The 19,638-nt window shown below is 47.7% G+C and overlaps 1 protein-coding gene across 1 annotated transcript in view; it reads right to left on the bottom strand.

The window, feature by feature from the left end:
* The window catches only part of GRID2 (glutamate ionotropic receptor delta type subunit 2), a 1,033,277-nt gene that overhangs the window by 793,181 nt on the left and 220,458 nt on the right, over positions 1 to 19,638 (bottom strand). The window contains exon 2 of the mRNA XM_064148337.1: positions 7,489 to 7,644. Within this exon, the coding sequence (XP_064004407.1) occupies positions 7,489 to 7,644 (156 nt within the window). The remainder of the gene's footprint in view (positions 1 to 7,488; positions 7,645 to 19,638) is intronic.

The following is a 19,638-nucleotide window of genomic DNA, read 5'->3' as shown; positions in this document are numbered from 1 at the left end:
CAGCCACATCTGCCCCCAGCTTGGTGTCATCTGCACACTTGCTGATGACTGACTCCATGCCCTCATCCAGATCATCTGTGAAGATGTTAAAGAGGATGGGGCCCAGCACTGATCCCTGAGGGACACCACTAGTGACAGCTGCCAGCTGGATGTGGCACCATTCACCACCACTCTCTGGGCTCAGCCCTCCAGCCAGTTCCTAACCCAGCACAGAGTGTTGCCATCCAAGCCATGGGCTGACAGCTTAGCCAGCAGTTTGCTGTGGCACTGTTCAGACAAAACCAGATCAGTTCCATGGTACCATTACAGCTTTATTGCTTTAAATTAACATTTGACCTAATCCTGTGGTTTAGATGTAATGAAAAATAAGGAAGATAATGAAAATTCAGATATTATGAACAAGAACAAAGAAAACTGGGTGCACTTTATATATCTAAAAATGTGTGTGTGTTTATATAAGAATATAATAATAATTAAAAATATGAAGTGATTGGATAGGATATAGAATGGATCACAGAATGGTTTAGGTTGGAAGGGACCTCAAAGATCATCCAATTCTAACCCCCCACCATAGGCAGGGACACCTCCTACCAGGAAAGGTTGTCAAGACCTTATCCAACCTGATATGGTGTCATATGATATGATGGGATAGGATATAGAATGGCTCATAGAATGGTTTAGATTGGAAGGGACCTCAAAGCTCAGCCAGTTCCAACCCCCTGCCACAGGCAGAGACGTGTCCCACTAGAACAGGCTGTTCAAGGCCTCATCCAAGCTGATATGGTAGGATATAGAATGGATCACAGAATCATAGAATGGTTTAGGTTGGAAGGGACCTCAAAGATCATTTAGTTTCAACCCCCCACCATAGGCAGGGGCACCTCCTACCACAAAAGGCTGCTTAAGACCTTATCCAACCTGATATGGTGTGATATGATGGGATAGAATACAGAATAGATCATAGAATGGTTTAGATTCTATGGGACCTCAAATCTCATCCAGTTCCAACTCCCTGCCACAGGCAGAGACACCTCTCACTAGAACAGGTTGTTCAAGGCCTTGTCCAAACTAACAGGATAGCATAGGATAGGATACAGAATGGATCACAGAATGGTTCAGGTTGGAAGTGACCTCAAAGATCATCCAGTTCCAAACCCCGCTATAGGCAGGGACACCTCTCACTAGAACAGGTTGCTCAAGACCTCATCCAACCTGATAGGATAGGACTTGCTGTGATATGTTGTGATAGGATAGGATAAGACAGGATAGGATTTGTTGTGGTACGATAAAACATAACAAAACATAACCAAACTGTAACAGAACATAACTAAATTTTTCACAGTAGTCTCTCCCTGATAGGAGAAGCTATGGATATGATATGTTTCAGAAGCTCAGCATGTTAGGGGCTGGAAGGGACCTAGAAAGATCATCTAGTCCACCCCCCCTGCCAGAGCAGGGCCACCTTTTTTTTTCTTTTTGTACAGTCCACTTTTCATTTTTTAAATTGTTTTTAATCCCACTTCTCTTCCATCTCCCTCTTTTCCTCTCCTTCTCCTCTTTCCCTCATCTTCCTGTTTTCATCTCCATCCTTTTCCTCTCCATCTCCCTTGTGTTGTGATATAACAAAGCAAAATGAAACAAAACTTAACAAAACCAAACCATAAAATAATATAACCTAACATAATGTAGCATAACATAACATAACTGGACTGGATGAGCTTGGAGGTCTCTTCCAACCTGCTTGATTCTATGATTCTAAGAAGTTCTTCATGGGGAGAATGATTGGCATTGAGATGGGCTGCCCAGGGAGGGGGTGGAGTTGCCATCCCTGGAGGTGTCAAAGAAAAGCCTGGCTGGGGCACTTAGTGCCACGGTCTAGTTGACTGGATAGGGCTGAGTGGACTGGATGAGCTTGGAGCTCTCTTCCAACCTGGTTGATTCTATGACTCTAACATAACATAACTAAAATGTTCACAGTAGTCTTTTCCTGATAGGAGAGCCCATGGCACCTAGGACTCATATTAATGTTGTTATGCTTCCAAGGAAAGAGTTGTCTTGGGTTCAAATGCAGGTTCCCAGAGACTCTAATAAATTTAGTAGACCCAATGACAATTTATAGAATTTATAGAGTGCCCTCCCCTCTTCCCCCTCCTCTTCCCAAAGATAGGGAGAGAGAAAAAGAGATAAGCACACCCCAATAAATCAATCTCACTTGATTTGGAAGTTAAAAAGGAAAAGTTTAACAATAACTTAGAAAAGGTATTGGAGGTAGGGGAGTTTACAAAAGATAAGGAAGGGAAAACAGCAAAATACAAACAGGGATGGATACAACCCGAGTAATGTGCTGGTGTCTCTGCCTCATGGCTGCCACGTGGTGTGCTGGTATGCAGTGTGAGTGTGTGTGTCAAGAGGGAGCGCAGGAAAAGAGGATGAGGAGCAGGAAGTGCTCCTCTTTTATACCACAGGAAGTGGGGGGAGTGGGCTAACCATCACCTGGAGTGTGGCCCACCACTGGGGAGGGGCCAAGACCCCTAGGGTCAGGTTCAGGGTCACTCCCCCAGGAGTGTTAACCCTATACAAGAGTGATGCTGGCATGGAAACAGAAAGTTTGTGTGTAGTGAATGCCATACACCTTTGAAAACAGGAGAGGTAGCTTCATTCTGCTCATTCTTTTGCAGCTAGAATACAGAAACAGCCTGAGTGTTTTAATGATCTAATTCTATTGTCAGGTATAGTCCATTTTGGTTCAGTATTTCCCCAAAGAATAAATTATGAAATATGTGACAACAGCTAGAGCTGTCCCCTTCACTGCTGCTAATGCTTGCAAGAAATTCAATTATCAACAGGAGGCAAGTGACAGAAAGATGCTGAGGAAGGGAGAAACGGCAAAGAGTGGTGCAAGGCATTTGAAACGTTGCAGTGCAGTGCCTGTGCTCAGTGAAAACAAAAGGAGGCACATTTATTGCTGTGAAATAGTTCAACAATCAAAATGTCACAGACACAGGCATGCAGAAGACTCAGCTTTTGTTCTTCATTCAAATTATACCAAACAAACTACAGGGCAATAAAAAGGCAGGGAAGATGAGCCTCTCTTGACCATACAGCTGTATATGACTATCCATTTACCTGAAGCAGCTGTTACTTGCAAACACTTTACTGAGCTCAGCAGTATCACAACAGATCTTTTCCACTGCCCCCAACCTCAACACAAACTAATAAAACTGCTGTCAAAACCACTCTGTCCACATTTCAAGTGTTGACCATGCCAAGGTCTTTTCAAAGATGACAAATTTAACTTTTACAAGAAACACATAATTTAACTTTGAAATATTCAGGTCATTAACTTCTAAAGAAGGTTCTACTTTACCAGACACTCCTAATTTAGGTTAGAAACAAAGAAGCTGCTTAAAGCACCCTTCTGTGTCATAACTTCCAACTGCTTTAATAACAATAAAGGAAATCACTGCTACATTTCAGTGTTAATCACAGAGCATCAGTTTGCATTTTCCATCTTGGATGAGCTGGAAAAATGTTGAAATACTAAAGGTGTGGAAAGCATCCAAAAAAGATTGACCTCACTTACCTGTTGTTACACTCTGGGTTCTAAAAATATCCAATACTTTCAGTGTTTTTATATTGGCCTTTTGAGATTGAAATAGATTGAATCGATTCTGATTGGACCACTTTCAAAAGCACTTCTTTTTCTGCCTCAGCCATATCAAGCCCAAACTTCTCATGACACAGCTCAATCTACTTGCAAAATTTCACAAGACAAAAGAAATCCCAAACCCTAAATTCTTAAAAATGAAAAATGTCACTGATAAAAAAAAAGTCATATAAGCATTAAAGACCTTTTAATTAACAACATCGTGCCAACAATCCACTCAAGTCAAGCAGCTGAGCAACCATTTGCAGTCTTGCTGCTTACACCTCAAGTTCCAGGTCAAGTGTCAATACAAAGCATATAAGGAAATAGATTGAATCAATTCTGATCAGAATATTTTCAAAACCACTTCTTTTCCTGCCTCAGCCCAAACTTCTCATGACACAGCTCAATCCAAATGCAGAATTTTACAAGACCAAAAGAACCCCAAACCCTAAATTCTTAAAAAAATTGAAAATGTCATTAATAATACTTTGTCATATAAGCTTTAAAGACCTTTTAACTAACAATGTCTTGCCAACAATCCACTCAAGTCAAGCAGCTGTTGAGCTTTAACTTTGCAAGCAGCTGAGCAACCATTCGCAGTCTTGCTGCTTACACCTCAAGTTCCAGGTCAAGTGTCTATACAAAGCCTGTAAGGAAATAGATTGAATCGATTCTGATCAGAGTAGTTTCAAAACCACTTCTTTTCCTGCCTCAGCCCAAACTTCTCATGACAGTGATCAATCCAAATACAAAATTTTACAAGATCAAAAGCACTCCAAACCCTAAATTCTTAAAAATGAGCTACTATTTGCAGGTTTGCTGCTTACGCCTCAAGTTCCAGGTCAAGTGTCAGTACAAAGCCCATAAGGGAATAGACTGAATCAATTCTGATCAGAATACTTTCAAAAGCACTTCTTTTTCTGCCTCAGCCTTAACAAGCCCAAACTTCTCATGACACAGCTCAATCCACTTGCAAAATTTTACAGGACAAGAAGAACCCCAAACCCTAAGTTCTTAAAACTGAAAAATGTCACTTATAATGTCATATAAGCATTAAAGACCTTTTAGTTAACAACATCTTGCCAACAATCCACTCAAGCCAAGCAGCCGTTGAGCTTTAACTTCACAAGCACCTGAGCAACCATTTGCAACTTTGCTGCTTACATCTCAAGTTCCAGGTCAAGTATCAATACAAAGCATATAAGGAAATAGATTCAATCGATTTTGATCAGAATACTTACTTATCACTTTGTTTCCTGCCTCAGCCCAAACTTCTCATGACAGTGATCAATCCAAATACAAAATTTTACAGGACAAAAAGAACCCCAAACCCTAAATTCTTTAAACTGAAAAATGTCACTTATAATATCACATAAGCATTAAAGACCTTTTAGTTAACAATGTCTTGCCAACAATCCACTCAAGTCAAGCAGCTGTTGAGCTTTGACTTCACAAGCACCTGAGCAACCATTTGCAACTTTGCTGCTTACATCTCAAGTTCCAGGTCAAGTGTCAATACAAAGCATATAAGGAAATAGATTCAATCGATTCTGATCAGAATACTTCCTTATCACTTCTTTTCCTGCCTCAGCCCAAACTTCTCATGACACAGCTCAATCTAAATACCAAATTTTACCAGACCAAAAGCACCCCAAACCCTAAATTCTTAAAAATGAGCTACTATTTGCAGGTTTGCTGCTTACGCCTCAAGTTCCAGGTCAAGTGTCAGTACAAAGCCCACAAGGGAATAGATTGAATCAATTTTGGTCAGAATACTTTCAAAAGCACTTTTTTTTCTGCCTCAGCCTTAACAAGCCCAAACTTCTCATGACACAGCTCAATCCACTTGCAAAATTTTACAGGACAAAAAGAACCCCAAACTCTAAATTCTTAAAACTGAAAAATGTCACTTATAACGTCACATAAGCATTAAAGACCTTTTAACTAACAATGTCTTGCCAGCAATCCGCTCAAGCCAAGCAGCTGTTGAGCTTTGACTTCACAAGCACCTGAGCAACCATTTGCAACTTTGCTGCTTACATCTCAAGTTCCAGGTAAAGACCTTTTAGTTAACAATGTCACCTGAGCAACCATTTGCAAATTTGCTGCTTACATCTCAAGTGCCAGGTAAAGACCTTTTAGTTAACAACGTCACCTGAGCAACCATTTGCAACTTTGCTGCTTACATCTCAAGTTCCAGGTCAAGTGTCAATACAAAGTATATAAGGAAATAGATTGAATCGATTCTGATCAGAATACTTTCTTATCACTTCTTTTCCTGCCTCAGCCCAAACTTCTCATGACAGTGATCAATCCAAATGCAAAATTTTACAGGACAAAAAGAACCCCAAACCCTGAGTTCTTAAAACTGAAAAATGTCACTTATAATGTCATATAAGCATTAAAGACCTTTTAACTAACAATGTCTTGCCAACAATCCACTCAAGTCAAGCAGCTGTTGAGCTTTGACTTCACAAGCACCTGAGCAACCATTTGCAACTTTGCTGCTTACATCTCAAGTTCCAGGTCAAGTGTCAGTACAAAGCCTATAAGGAAATAGATTGAATCGATTCTGATCAGAATACTTTCAAAACCACTTCTTTTCCTGCCTCAGCCCAAACTTCTCATGACAGTGATCAATCCAAATACAAAATTTTACAAGACCAAAAGAACCCCAAACCCTAAGTTCTTAAAAATGAGCTACCATTTGCAAGTTTGCTGCTTACACCTCAAGTTCCAGGTCAAGTGTCAATACAAAGCATATAAGGAAACAGACTGAATCAATTCTGATCAGAATACTTTCAAAAGCACTTCTTTTTCTGCCTCAGCCTTAACAAGCCCAAACTTCTCATGACACAGCTCAATCCACTTGCAAAATTTTACAGGACAAAAAGAACCCCAAACCCTAAGTTCTTAAAACTGAAAAATGTCACTTATAATGTCATATAAGCATTAAAGACCTTTTAACTAACAATGTCTTGCCAACAATCCACTCAAGCCAAGCAGCTGTTGAGCTTTGACTTCACAAGCACCTGAGCAACCATTTGCAACTTTGCTGCTTACATCTCAAGTTCCAGGTCAAGTGTCAATACAAATCCCATAAGGATATGGTAAAGCCATCAACATTTTGCTAAGAGAAGTTTAATAAACATCTTCTGCATCTCAGGCAGAAGTTACTGTGCTGGAACAGCAAAGAAATAATGAAGGCTTAGGAAACAAATTGGAGCCCATATTTCTGTAGGCTTTGTGTATCTTTCTTCCCACACAGCTGCTCAGTCACACCAGGGATTTACTAATCCAGATCAGAAGGATTTCAAATATTGAGCCTTGTTATCACCCTGCTGCTCTCACAGGAGCCAAAAGCAACACCATCTCTTGTGCAATAACTGGAGAATGACAAAGGACAGGCTGAGTACCAAATCATATTGGACACAGGTGGCCAGGTCATCATCTCTAATCCTTCCTACAAAGCAGGCAACATTTTCAGCTGTACGTGCTGAAAACCTCATCCACACAACGACCTGTGATTTCCAACTAAGTGCTCTTTGTTACAAACAAAAGCAGCATGAAGAAGTCATAGAGTAAGTACCAAAGACAACCTGGAAAAGGGGGAAGATGTCAGCAAATTGTGCTGGACTTCACCACTATTTTTCAAGAGCACTTACAAACCCAATAAAGACTAAGTTTATATCTTGAAGTCACTAGACCAACGCAAACCACAGCAGCCAAACACAACAGCAACCACAGTATTTTATGTTCTCTGTGAAAAGCAGTCAGCAACAACCAGAACTTTCTCATGAGGCTAGGGAGCTATCAGAAAACCTCTTTAGATGTCCTACCTTCTTGCACCGCCTGAAAGGGGTTGTTGCCATCCACGAATGTCACCGAGCAGGTGATCTTCTCCGTCTGCAAGATTTCATCATTCTGGTTGAGATCAGCAACTGCCATCCGAAAAACTTCCTCATCCTTTTTGGCAGATTCATCAAAAATAGCCCCTGGGGTGTGAGTTTAAAAAAAAAACAAAAACAAGAGAAGATAAACACATTATACCTTCCACCTGTGCTATTCCAATCGTTTCTCACAAGCACTTCAGACACTTTATGTTGCAAAACAGCTGTTTTAGCTCAGGTGTTGCAGAATCCCTGATTAGTTTGCCATGGGAAACGTGGTCAAGGCCCCACAGACCAATGTGATCAAAGGCAGGGCCACACGGACTACAGATGATTCAATGTGTATTATGCCAGAGACCTTTATTGATCATTCTGCTCTCAATAAATACCCTCAGGGCCACAAGGCACAGGCCTACACATTAGCATAATTAGTCAAGGACAGCCCACCTCATCAGCATAAACCACACCTTGCTTTCCTCATTAATGAGGTTTCTGTTATCTGTCCCTTCTGAGATAAGGTAGCCAGCAGCTGGTGGGAACCAAGGTCAGCATCGGCCTGTTATTGTCCTTCTTCAGTTTGCATTCCCACATCCTTCTGCACTTTGCATTCCCACAATTTAATGCTGTAACATCATCCCTTTGCTCACTCCTGACAAGTAGTTCTCTCAACCTAGAAGCTACTTCACATTTACATAGAATTTCAATATTTTGACATGATTTATGACATAAACTGGGGACAATCATAGAATAGAATCATAGAATCAACCAGGTTAGAAGAGAGCTCCAAGCTCAGCCTGGCCAAGCTAGCCAGCCCTGGCCAATCAACCAGACCATGGCACTAAGTGCCCCAGCCAGGCTTGGCTGCAACACCTCCAGGCATGGTGACTCCAGCACCTCCCTGGGCAGCCCATTCCAATGCCAATCACTCTCTCTGACAACCACTTCCTCCTAACATCCAGCCTAGACCTACCCTGGCACAGCTTTAGACTGTGTCCTCTTCTTCTGTTGCTGCTTGTCTGGCAGAAGAGCCCAACCCCACCTGGCTACAGCCTCCCTGCAGGCAGCTGCAGACAGCAATGAGCTCTGCCCTGAGCCTCCTCTGCTGCAGCCTGCACACCCCCAGCTCCCTCAGCCTCTCCTCACAGGGCTCTGCTCCAGGCCCCTCCCCAGCCTTGCTGCCCTTCTCCAAACACCTTCCAGCATCTCAACATCTCTCTTGAATTGAAGAGCCCAGAACTGGACACAGCTCTCAAGGTGCGGCCAGAGCAGTGCTGAGCACAGGGGCACAAGAACCTCCCTTGTCCTGCTGCCCACACTGCTCCTGAGCCAGCCCAGGATGCCATTGGCTCTCCTGGGCACACTGCTGGCTCATGATCAGCTCCTCTCTCCCAGCACCCCCAGCTCCCTCTCTGCCTGCCTGCTCTCAGCCACTCTGGCCCCAGCCTGTAGTGCTGCTTGGGGTTGTTGTGGCCAAAGTGTAGAACCCTGCCCTTGGCCTTGTTCAATCTCATCCCATTGGCCTCTGCCCACCCATCCAGCCTGGCCAGGTCCCTCTGCAGGGCTCTCCTACCCTCCAACATATCCACAGCTGCTCCTAGCTTGCTGTCATCTGCAAACTTACTGATGTTGGACCAAATCCCCTGATCCATATCAGCAATACAGATATTGAACAGCTATTGCTTCCAGGTAGCAATATTAGAGAAATCTCGTTAAGCACAAACCACAGCAATCTGTATGGAAACATGGCCAGGAAATGAGAACTAATTACCTTTCCAAACACACCAAATGACTGCAGTGGGCTAGGATACATACTTAGCATCATGTCTAGAGACAATTAAATACTGTATAGTTCAAATGAGGTGAAAATAAGCCTGAAGTGGTGGCAGCAGTGGGAGAGCTGTGTTAGGATTGACAGCTGTGACCAACAGGCAGGCCAGCAGCTAATGGAAACTATTTCAGGTCTAATCCTTGCTGCTCGTGCAAAACAACCACTTCTGCTAATTGTCTGACTCTTCATGTCAGTGAAATAAGTTTAAGCAGTTAATTAAAATAATCTCTGCCTTTAAAGATCTGACAGAAAGTGACTCTTCTACCTTTCTCCCCAAAACACTCAAGAACAGGCAGTGAGAACAGGAAACCATTAAACTCAGGAGGTGTTGGCAGAGTGAGCAGGTCCAAGTCTAAAGCAATGACTTCTTCAGGTGTACTGAAAAAGAACCCCAAGGGTCATGCAGAGGGTTTGTCTTCTGGTTTGCTTTCTTGACATGATAGTCTTCAGTTTTAACAGCACTAATTTCCTACCCTTTTTATACAGTATGAACTGTTTCACAGAATCACAGATTCTGTAATTTCCTCCTGGTTTACATTTGCTCCTTATATGAACTATTTTAGCCTGGAGAAGAGGAGGCTCAGGGGAGACCTTATTGCTGTCTACAACTACCTGAGGGGAGGTTGTGGCCAGGAGGAGGTTGCTCTCTTCTCTCAGGTGGCCAGCACCAGAACAAGAGGACACAGCCTCAGGCTGCACCAGGGGAGATTTAGGCTGGAGGTGAGGAGAAAGTTCTTCCCTGAGAGAGTCATTGGACACTGGAATGGGCTGCCCGGGGAGGTGGTGGAGTCGCTGTCCCTGGAGCTGTTCAAGGCAGGACTGGACGTGGCACTTGGTGCCATGGTCTGGCCTTGAGCTCTGTGCTAAAGGGTTGCACTTGATGATCTGTGAGGTCTCTTCCAACCTTGGTGATACTGTGATACTGTGATACTGTGATTTCTGCAGAGGTAGCTCAGAGTACACTGTTACAGACCTTGGAAGGACTCTGTGTTGTCTAAAACCCTCAAATCTGGGCTGCTAGATTTTCAGCCCCCTTTCAAACTTTAATTCCCAGGCAGTAAAGAGAATCACAAAATCAAGCAGGTTGGAAGAGACCTCCAAGATCATCCAGTCCTACCTAGCACCCACCCTACCCAGTCATCTAGACCATGACAGAAGGGCATGGAGCAATGGGTGTAAATTGCAGCAAAAGAAATTGTGCCTCAATACATGGAGGAACTTTCCTGTAAGGGTCCCAGAGCACTGGCACAGACTCCCCAGAGAGGTTGTGGAGTCTCCTTCTCTGGAGCCTATCAAGGCCTGTCTGGATGTGTTCCTCTGTGATCTGTGTTAGGTAGCATTGTCCTGCTCTGGCAGGGGGGTTGGATTGGATGTCCAAACTTGGGTTCCTTCCAACCCCGGGTTCCTTCCAACCCCTAACATCCTGTGAGCCTGTGAATGCTTCAAAAAATAGGCTTATGCAAACCAAATAGAACCAGTGAGAGACTTCTGAAGTTTGTTTATTCTCAAGTGTCTGCTGTCAATACCAAACTCAGCTAAGGCAGCCAGAGATAGCAGAAAATGCTGGTGGCTGAGACAAGACTGCTTTCAGGGAAATACCTGCAATCAGTGCAGGGAAGAACTGGAAAAGATTCATTTAACAGCAAATGGCTACTTTAAGAGAAAAACTTCACACACAGTGTTTAAGGTACTTTTCCCACTGACCTCCAACACTCTTCTCCCTGCCAGCACCACTCATACCACATAAGCATCATCCCTTCCTACAGTCTGACTGCTTTGACTCCAGCATTTTCCTTTTCCAAGCTGCTGCCATCTGGTAACAGCTGTTCTTTACCTCTCCACCTCATTCACCTGTCAGCTCTGTGCAAATCTCAGCTGAAAACATCTATTTCCTCCCTTGCCCCCATTTGTCCCTCCCTTGTTTTATTCAGTTTTGTAAAGCAAGGCACACATGGCCAAGAATATGCTCGGTATACAAGATGCTGCAACCCCTGCCTTCTCCACAAAGGTGACCATTTGTTTATCCAGGGAGCATTTTAAGGGTGCAAAAGTGCTTCATAGAATCGACCAGGTTGGAAGAGACCTCCAAGATCCAGTGATATACTTTAAAACATGTTTGCTTCTAACCTCGTGGAGCAGTTCAGAGCAAAACCAAATATACTCCTCCCCCTCTGCCCTGGTGAGGCTGCATCTCAAATATTGTGGCTAGTTGTGAGCCACTCAGCTCAAAAATGGCCTCAGGGAACTGCTTGAAAGAGTCCAGTCACAAAAATGATGGAGTGGAAGATTTTCCTTAGGAAGAGAGCCTGGGGGAGCTGGGGCTGTGCTGCTTGCAGAGGAGGAGACTGAGAGGTGACCTCATCAGTGTTGATAAAGATGTGCAGGGTGAGTGCCAGGAGGCTGGAGCCAGGCTCTGCTGGGTGATGCCCAGTGACAGACAAGGGGCAAAGGGTGGAAGCTGAGGCAGAGGAATTTAAACATGAGGAGGATTTTTTTTTTCCCTTGCGAGGGTGCCAGAGCACTGGAACAGGCTGCCCAGGGGGGTTGTAGAGCCTCCTGCTCTGGAGGTATTCCAAACCTGCCTGGATGTGTTCCTGTGTGATCTGTTCTAGGTGATCCTGCTCTTGCAGGGGGGTTGGAGGGAATGAGTTTTCAAGGTCCCTTCCAACCCCTACTACTCTCTGATTCATTTTATTGGAAACACTTGCACTAATGATGATGAGAAAGCCCAGCAAATATGGTTCAAGAACTTCTGAAGAACACCTTACATGACTACTAAGTAACAAGGTTAAAATTCATTTGAAAAAAAAAATAGTAGTAATTAGTCAAATCCTGTCCTTGAAGAGCAACTCTGTAATAAAGGCACAGTGGGAAGAAGTGAACATGCACAGGCTTCAGGCGCACAGACAGCACAGCTGTTGACTGCTGCAGCAGAGCACAGCAAAACAAAGACTTGCCAGCCAACACCGCAGAGTACAGCTTCTTATTCTACACCTGAGAGATGTCAGCTTAAACCTGGCTTTGCTCCCAAATCAGTCGAGGTCATCTATTGAGCAGAGGATACATGGAAGTCATAGAATCAAGCAGGTTGGAAGAGAGCTCCAAGCTCAGCCAGCCCAACCTAGCACCCAGCCCTGGTCAACCAACCAGACCATGGCACTAAGTGCCCCAGCCAGGCTTGGCTTCAACACCTCCAGGCACAGCCACTCCACCACCTCCCTGGGCAGCCCATTCCAATGCCAATCACTCTCTCTGACAACAACTTCCTCCTAACACCCAGCCTAGACCTCCCCTGGCACAGCTTGAGGCTCTGTCCCCTTGTTCTGGTGTTGCTTGTCTGAGAGAAGAGCCCAACCCCACCTGGCTACAGCCTCCCTGCAGGCAGCTGCAGACAGCAATGAGCTCTGCCCTGAGCCTCCTCTGCTGCAGCCTGCACACCCCCAGCTCCCTCAGCCTCTCCTCACAGGGCTCTGCTCCAGGCCCCTCCCCAGCCTTGCTGCCCTTCTCTGGACATGTTCCAGCACCTCAACATCTCTCTTGAATTGAGGAGCCCAGAACTGGACACAGCACTCCAGGGGTGGCCTGAGCAGTGCTGAGCACAGGGGCACAAGAACCTCCCTTGTCCTGATGCAGGCAGCTGCATCCATTCTCCCTTGTTTCTTGGTTAATCTCCCTCTGGTAAGATGGAGAGTGTGGTGCTGTAGGTCCAACTCTCGTTTATATTCCCTTCCAGCCTAAAGCCTTTCCACTTCACCTTTCAGATCAGCCACTAGGTTAAGCAGACTACCAGTCTGCCCACACCTAACGCAGCCGTTGTCTCTGCCACTCTCCACTTGGAGTGCCAGGCTCCAGCACGCCTCACAGCCTGAACACCTGCGTTCCTACGGGTGGGCTCTGCTTGGGTGCCCACAGTTTTACAACTATCGTAAAGCTGTGACCTAGCTTGCACCATGTCTCCCTTTCTTGGAGGTCCGGTGGTAGCTGGTTTGGGTGCTGGGATCAGCAGAGCAGGCCAGCTCGCTTCCTCAACCAGGCCCCGGTGTCGCCGCTGCCGCTCCTCGTTTCCACCGCCCGCTCGCCAGGCACCGCTCCTCCGCCTCACCCTCGGGCGTGCACTTACGCCACGGAGCTTGCTCCTTCCCTGCCGGCTATCTCCGATTGAGAGAGCCCCAAAGTGAACAAAAAGGCTTCGAAAAAGCGCGCTTTAGCGGAGCTAGCCTCGCTACTGCTCTCTTCTCCAATCGAGCCCTGGCGTCGCCGCTGCCACTCCTCGCTCAGACCGCCCGCTCGGCAGGCACTGCCCGCTCTGCCTCACCACCGAGCGAGCACTTACCCCACGGAGCTTGCCCCTTCCCTGCTGGCTTTCTCCGACTGAGAGAGGCCCAAAGCGACGATAAAGAGCTTCGGAAATACGCGCTTTAGCGGAGCTAGCCTCGCTACTGCTCTCTTCCCGAATGAGGACCTGGCGTCGCCGCAGCTGCTCCTCGTTCAGACCGCCCGCTTGCCAGGCGCTGCCCGCTGTGCCTCACGCTCGGCGAGCACTTCGCCACGGAGCTTGCCGCTTCCCTGCCAGCTTTCTCCGACTGAGAGAGCCCCAAAGTGAACAAAAAAAGCTTCGAAAAAGTGTGCTTTAGCGGAGCTAGCCTCTCTACTGCTCTCTTCTCGAATCAAGCCCTGGCGTCACCGCAGCTGCTCCTCGTTTCCACCACCCGCTTGGCAGGCACTGCCCTCTCTGCCTCACGCTCGGCGAGCACTTCGCCACGGAGCTTGCCGCACCTGCCACTTCCCTGATCCCCTGCTGGCTTTCTCCGACTGAGAGAGCCCCAAAGTGAACAAAAAGGCTTTGAAAAAGCGCGCTTTAGCGGAGCTAGCCTCGCTACTGCTCTCTTCTCGAATCGAGCCCTGGCGTCGCCGCTGCCGCTCCTCGTTCAGACCGCCCGCTCGGCAGGCGCTGCCCGCTCTGCCTCACCACCGAGCGAGCACTTACCCCACGGAGCTTGCCGCTTCCCTGCTGGCTTTCTCCGACTGAGAGAGCCCCAAAGCGAAGATAAAAAGCTTCGGAAATGCGCGCTTTAGCGGAGCTAGCCTCGCTACTGCTCTCTTCCCGAATGAGGACCTGGCGTCGCCGCCGCCGCTCCTCGTTCAGACCGCCCGCTTGCCAGGCGCTGCCTGCTCTGCCTCACCCCCGAGCGAGCACTTCACCACGGAGCTTGCCCCTTCCCTGCCGGCTTTCTCCGACTGAGAGAGCCCCAAAGTGAACAAAAAAGGCTTCGAAAAGGCTTCGAACAAGCACGTTTCAGCGGAGCTAGCCTCGGTACCGCTCTCTTCCCAAATCAGGCCCTGGCGTCGCCGCCGCACCTGCTCCTCGTTTCCACCGCCCGCTCGCCAGGCACCGCTCCTCTGCCTCACCCCCGAGCGAGCACTTGCGCCACGCAGCTTGCCGCACCTGCTGCTTCGCTGCTCCCCTGCTGGCTTTCTCCGCTTGAGAGAGCCCCAAAGCGAAGAAAAAAGGCTTAGAAACAGCGCGTTTTAGCGGAGCTAGCCTCGGTACTGCTCTCTTCCCGAACCAGGCTCTCTGAAGCACTTAGTGCCATGCTTTAGTTAGTTAGAAGGGTTAGGTGACAGGTTGGATTCCGTCACCTTAGGGATCTCTTCCAACCTGGTTAATTCTGTGATTCTGTGAGCAGGTTGTTCAATGCCTCATCCAACCTGGCCTTCAATACCTCCAGGGAGGCTGTGGAGGTTGTGGGATCTTTGATCCCATTGGGTGCTTCTGTGCTCCACAACCTCCCTGGGCAACCTGTGCCAGTGTCTCACCACCCTCACTGCAAACAACTTCTTCCTAACATCCAGTTTCAATCTCCCCTCTGCCAGGTCAAACCCATTCCTCCTCATCCTGTCATTACCAGACCTTGTCAATAGTTCCTCCCCAGCCCTCCTGTAGCCCACTTCAGATACTGGAAGGCCATCACTTGAAAATGACTTCTACAGTGAGAGCTACACAGTTCCTCTTTCCCCCACATACAGCTGCAAAATGAGAGAAGCAGAAAGACTTCAAGCTGATTTGGGGCTTGTGTCCAAAAGGAGTCCTTTGAGCTATGAGAAAAAAAATTGTTAGAGAAGAATGGGAGGCTGAGGAGAAAAGAAAGAGAAATTGTTCCTACAGATGCTGTAAGATTCTCACTCTCTGGAAAATGTTGGAGGGTAGGAGAGCCCTGCAGAGGGACCTGGCCAGGCTGGATGGGTGGGCAGAGGCCAATGGGATGAGACTGAACAAGGCCAAGGGCAGGGTTCTGCACTTTGGCCACAACAACCCCAAGCAGCACTACAGGGGCCAGAGTGGCTGAGAGCAGCCAGGCAGAGACAGACCTGGGGGTGCTGGGAGAGAGGAGCTGCAGAGGAGGCAGCAGAGTGCCCAGGTGGGCAGCAGAGCCAATGGCATCCTGGGCTGGCTCAGGAGCAGTGTGGGCAGCAGGACAAGGGAGGTTCTTGTGCCCCTGTGCTCAGCACTGCTCAGGCCACACAAGGAACACACTTTCCAGCTGTGGCAGAGGAGGTCTAGGCTGGATGTTAGGAGGAAGTTGCTACCAGAGAGAGTGATTGGCATTGGAATGGGCTTCCCAGGGAGGTGGTGGAGTCCCTGGAGGTGTTCAAGAAAAGACTGGATGAGGCAGTTGGTGCCATGGTCTGGTTGATTGGATAGGGCTGGGTGCTAGGTTGGACTGGATGAGCTTGGAGGTTTCTTCCAACCTGCTTAATTCTTATGACTCCAGGGTTCTATGAACCCCCTCCTCTGTTTACAAAGGGGAAAAGGCTTCCAAATTATTCAGAAGTTGACATCATTAATTCCTCTTCCACCCCCACTGCTCACCTCAGCTGAAAGAGGGCCTCACACTGAACATGTCACTTCCAACTACACTCAAGGAGTATTCCCATGGCTACAACAGGAGCCAATATGCTGACGCAGCCACTACTTTGCACCAGTTTCCCCCTCCTGTTTTATTAGCATGTCATTACTCTCAACTTTATTTCAGGATCTGGGTGAGGACAGCAAAAATGTTATTCTCTACTGACTTTTAACAAACCCTCAGCACATCAATAATGTCCTGTAGCTTAAGCAAAGGATTCTTCATGCTTACCCCTAACCACATCATCATAAGTCTGTCGATCCTGCTCTGGCAGAGGGGTTGGACTGGATGAGATCCCTTCCACCCTCTGACATTCTATGATTCTATGACTCTAAGGTCTTCTTATAGCACAGAAGGGCGACAAAGCTGGTGAGAGGCCTGGAATACAACCCTACGAGGAGAGGCTGAGGAAGCTGGGGGTGTGCAGTCTACAGAAGAGGAGGCTCAGTACTCCAAGTGGGGTGTGAGGAGAGCAGAGCCAAGGGGCAGAATCCCCTCCCTTGCCCTGCTGCCCACACTGCTCTTGCTGCAGCCCAGCACAGGGTTGTGTCTGGGCTGTACTCACCCTGCAGGCTCCTGTGGAGCTTTTCATCACCCCAGACCCCCAGGGCCTGTTCCTCAGGGCTGCTCTCAGCCATTCCCCACCCAGCCTGGAGTTGTGCTTGGGATTGCACCCACCCAGGTGCAGGACCTTACACTTGGCCTTGTTCAATGTGATGAGGTTGGCCTGGGCACAGCTCTGCAGCCTGTGCAGGTCCCTCTGGATGGATCCCTGCCCTCTAGCAAGTCGACTGTGCCACACAGCTTGGTGCCATCTGCACACATGCTGAGGGTGCACTGATTGCTCTGTTCATGTCACTGACAAAGATGTTAAGCAGCACTGGTGCTAACACTGACCCCTGAGGGAGGCATTGTGACTGCAAGGAAGAAGTATGAAGAGACTTAAACCAATGTTCATCTTTCTATTGACTAAGAAAGGGCAAAGTGCACTGCTTGCAGTGTTTCCAAGTATTATAATTGTATTATCTATGTGAGTATGACATCTCTGGGCCTCAGTGCCTCATATCAGTCTTGTTTCAAAGAGAAGGGGGAGTACATGGATTAAATGCCATTGTGAACTGAGGTCACAGTTCAATTGCAGCATATAAATTTGACTTTTACTTTCTAACACTGTACACGTGTACAGAATCACAGCAAACGCCTGCCTGGAAGGGACCTCCAAGCTCATCCAGCCCAGGCTTTGTCCCAGCACCAAAGTCTCAACAATAAGCCATGTCCCAAAGCACCAGCTCCACAGGCTGCTTAAACACCTCCAGGGACAATGACTGCAGCGCTGCCCTGGGCAGAACATTCCAGAGGCTGAGAACCCTCTCTGGTGAGAAAGATTTCCTAGCATCCAGCCTGAACCTGCCCTGGGGCAGCTTGGAACCATCTCCTCTGCTACTGTCCCTTGCCACCAAGGAGCAGAGGCTGCCCCCTCCTTGCTCCAACCTCCATCCAGGACACTGTAGAGAGCAATGAGCTCTGCCCTCAGCCTCCTCTTCTCCAGTCTCAAAACCCTCAGCTCCCTCAGCTCCTCCTCACAGGCTGTACCTCACCAGCAGAAGCAATATCCACTTGGCCCAATAATTCACTAGTTCACAAGTCTGGGAATGTTTGGAGAGGAGAAGGGGTAAAACACAGTAACTCTTGGAGCAGCAATCTGCTGTCCTCAGCAGCTGCTGATTAGAAGAAAATTCTTTGTCCTAATTCTTTGTCCTGCTTTGTTAGGTTCCTGCTCCCCCTACAAACACAAGGTCCTGACAGAAGAAGAGAAGGCTCCAGGTGGACTTAATAGGTCCAGAGGAGAGCCACAAAAATGATCTGTGAGGGTGGTAGAACACCGGAGCAGGTTGCCCAGGGAGGTGGTTGGATGCCTTCCCTGGAGACATTCAGGATGAGGCTTGACTGGGCCCTGGGTGACCTGGGCTAGTGGAGATGTCACTGCTGACTGCAGGGGGCTGGGCTGGATGAGCTCTAGAGGTCCCTTCCAGCCCAGACCATTCTGTAATTCTGATTCTATGATCATGGGATTGGAGAGCTCTGCTATGAGGACAAGCTGAGGGAGCTGGGGGTGTGCAGCCTGGGGAAGAGAAGGCTCCAGGGAGACCTAATAGCAACCTGCCAGTGCCTGAGGGGAGGTACAAGAAAGCTGCAGAGAGACTGTGCACAAAGGCCTGCAGGGACAGGACAAGGGCAATGGCTGCAATCTAGAGCAGAGCAGATTGAGATTGGATGTGAGGAACAAGTTCTGCATCAGGAGGGTGGTGGAACAGGTTGCCCAGAGAGGTGGTTGTGGCTCCATCCCTGGAGATGTTGAAGGTGAGGCTGGACAGGGCTGTAAGCCACCTGCTCTGTTTGAGGATGTCCCTGCTGAGTGCAGAGGAGTTGGACTGGATGAGCTTTGGAGGTCCCTTCCAACCCAGACTGTTCTGTGATTCCATGACAGATCCTGAACAAAGTGCCAAGGCTTGCAAGGAGCTGATGAAGATTAGGTCGATGCCCTTAGACATTAGCTGCTGCCTCCAGGCCCAAAAGTCCCTTTGTTTGCTTGCAGAACTCCACTAATGAGGAAACTGAGCAGCACTACATACAGGACAGGAGTACAAACTGAGTTCTGCTATGGGGAGGGCTCTCTCCACACAGAAGCAGCCTGGCAGTCAGATCTTCTGCACTTAGAAGGGGACCAGTTCTGGGCCCCTCAATTCAAGAAAGATGTTGAGGTGCTGGAACATGTCCAGAGAAGGGCAACAAAGCTGGTGAGGGGCCTGGAGCACAAATCCTATGAGGAGAGGCTGAGGGAGCTGGGGGTGTTTAGCCTGGAGAAGAGGAGGCTCAGGGGTGATCTTGTTACTGTCTGCAACTACCTGAAGGGGCATTGTAGCCAGGTGGGGGGTGGCCTCTTCTCCCAGGCAACCAGCAATAGAACAAGGGGACACAGTCTCAAGTTGTGCCAGGGTAGGTCTAGGCTGGATGTTAGGAAGAAGTTCTTCCCAGAGAGAGTGATTTCCCATTGGAATGGGCTGCCCAGGGAGGTGGTGGAGGCACCGTCCCTGGGGGTCTTCAAGAAAAGCCTGGCTGGGGCACTTAGTGCCATGGTCTGGTTGATTGGACAGGGCTGGGTGCTAGGTTGGACTGGATGAGCTTGGAGGTCTCTTCCAACCTGGTTGATTCTATGATTCTATGATTCTATGATACTGGTGAGAGTCTATATGTATGCCAGGTACCTGTGGGGAGCTTTTCCTTTCCTGAGTGCATGCACATGTCAGTTCATCTATCCCAAAGGTCTAGTTGGTTGTATTTTCCCAACTGCCACCCCAGTCT

This window comes from Pogoniulus pusillus, chromosome 9, assembly GCF_015220805.1.
Source record: "Pogoniulus pusillus isolate bPogPus1 chromosome 9, bPogPus1.pri, whole genome shotgun sequence".
NCBI lineage: Eukaryota > Metazoa > Chordata > Aves > Piciformes > Lybiidae > Pogoniulus > Pogoniulus pusillus.
This window is presented reverse-complemented; position numbering and strand designations above follow the sequence as displayed.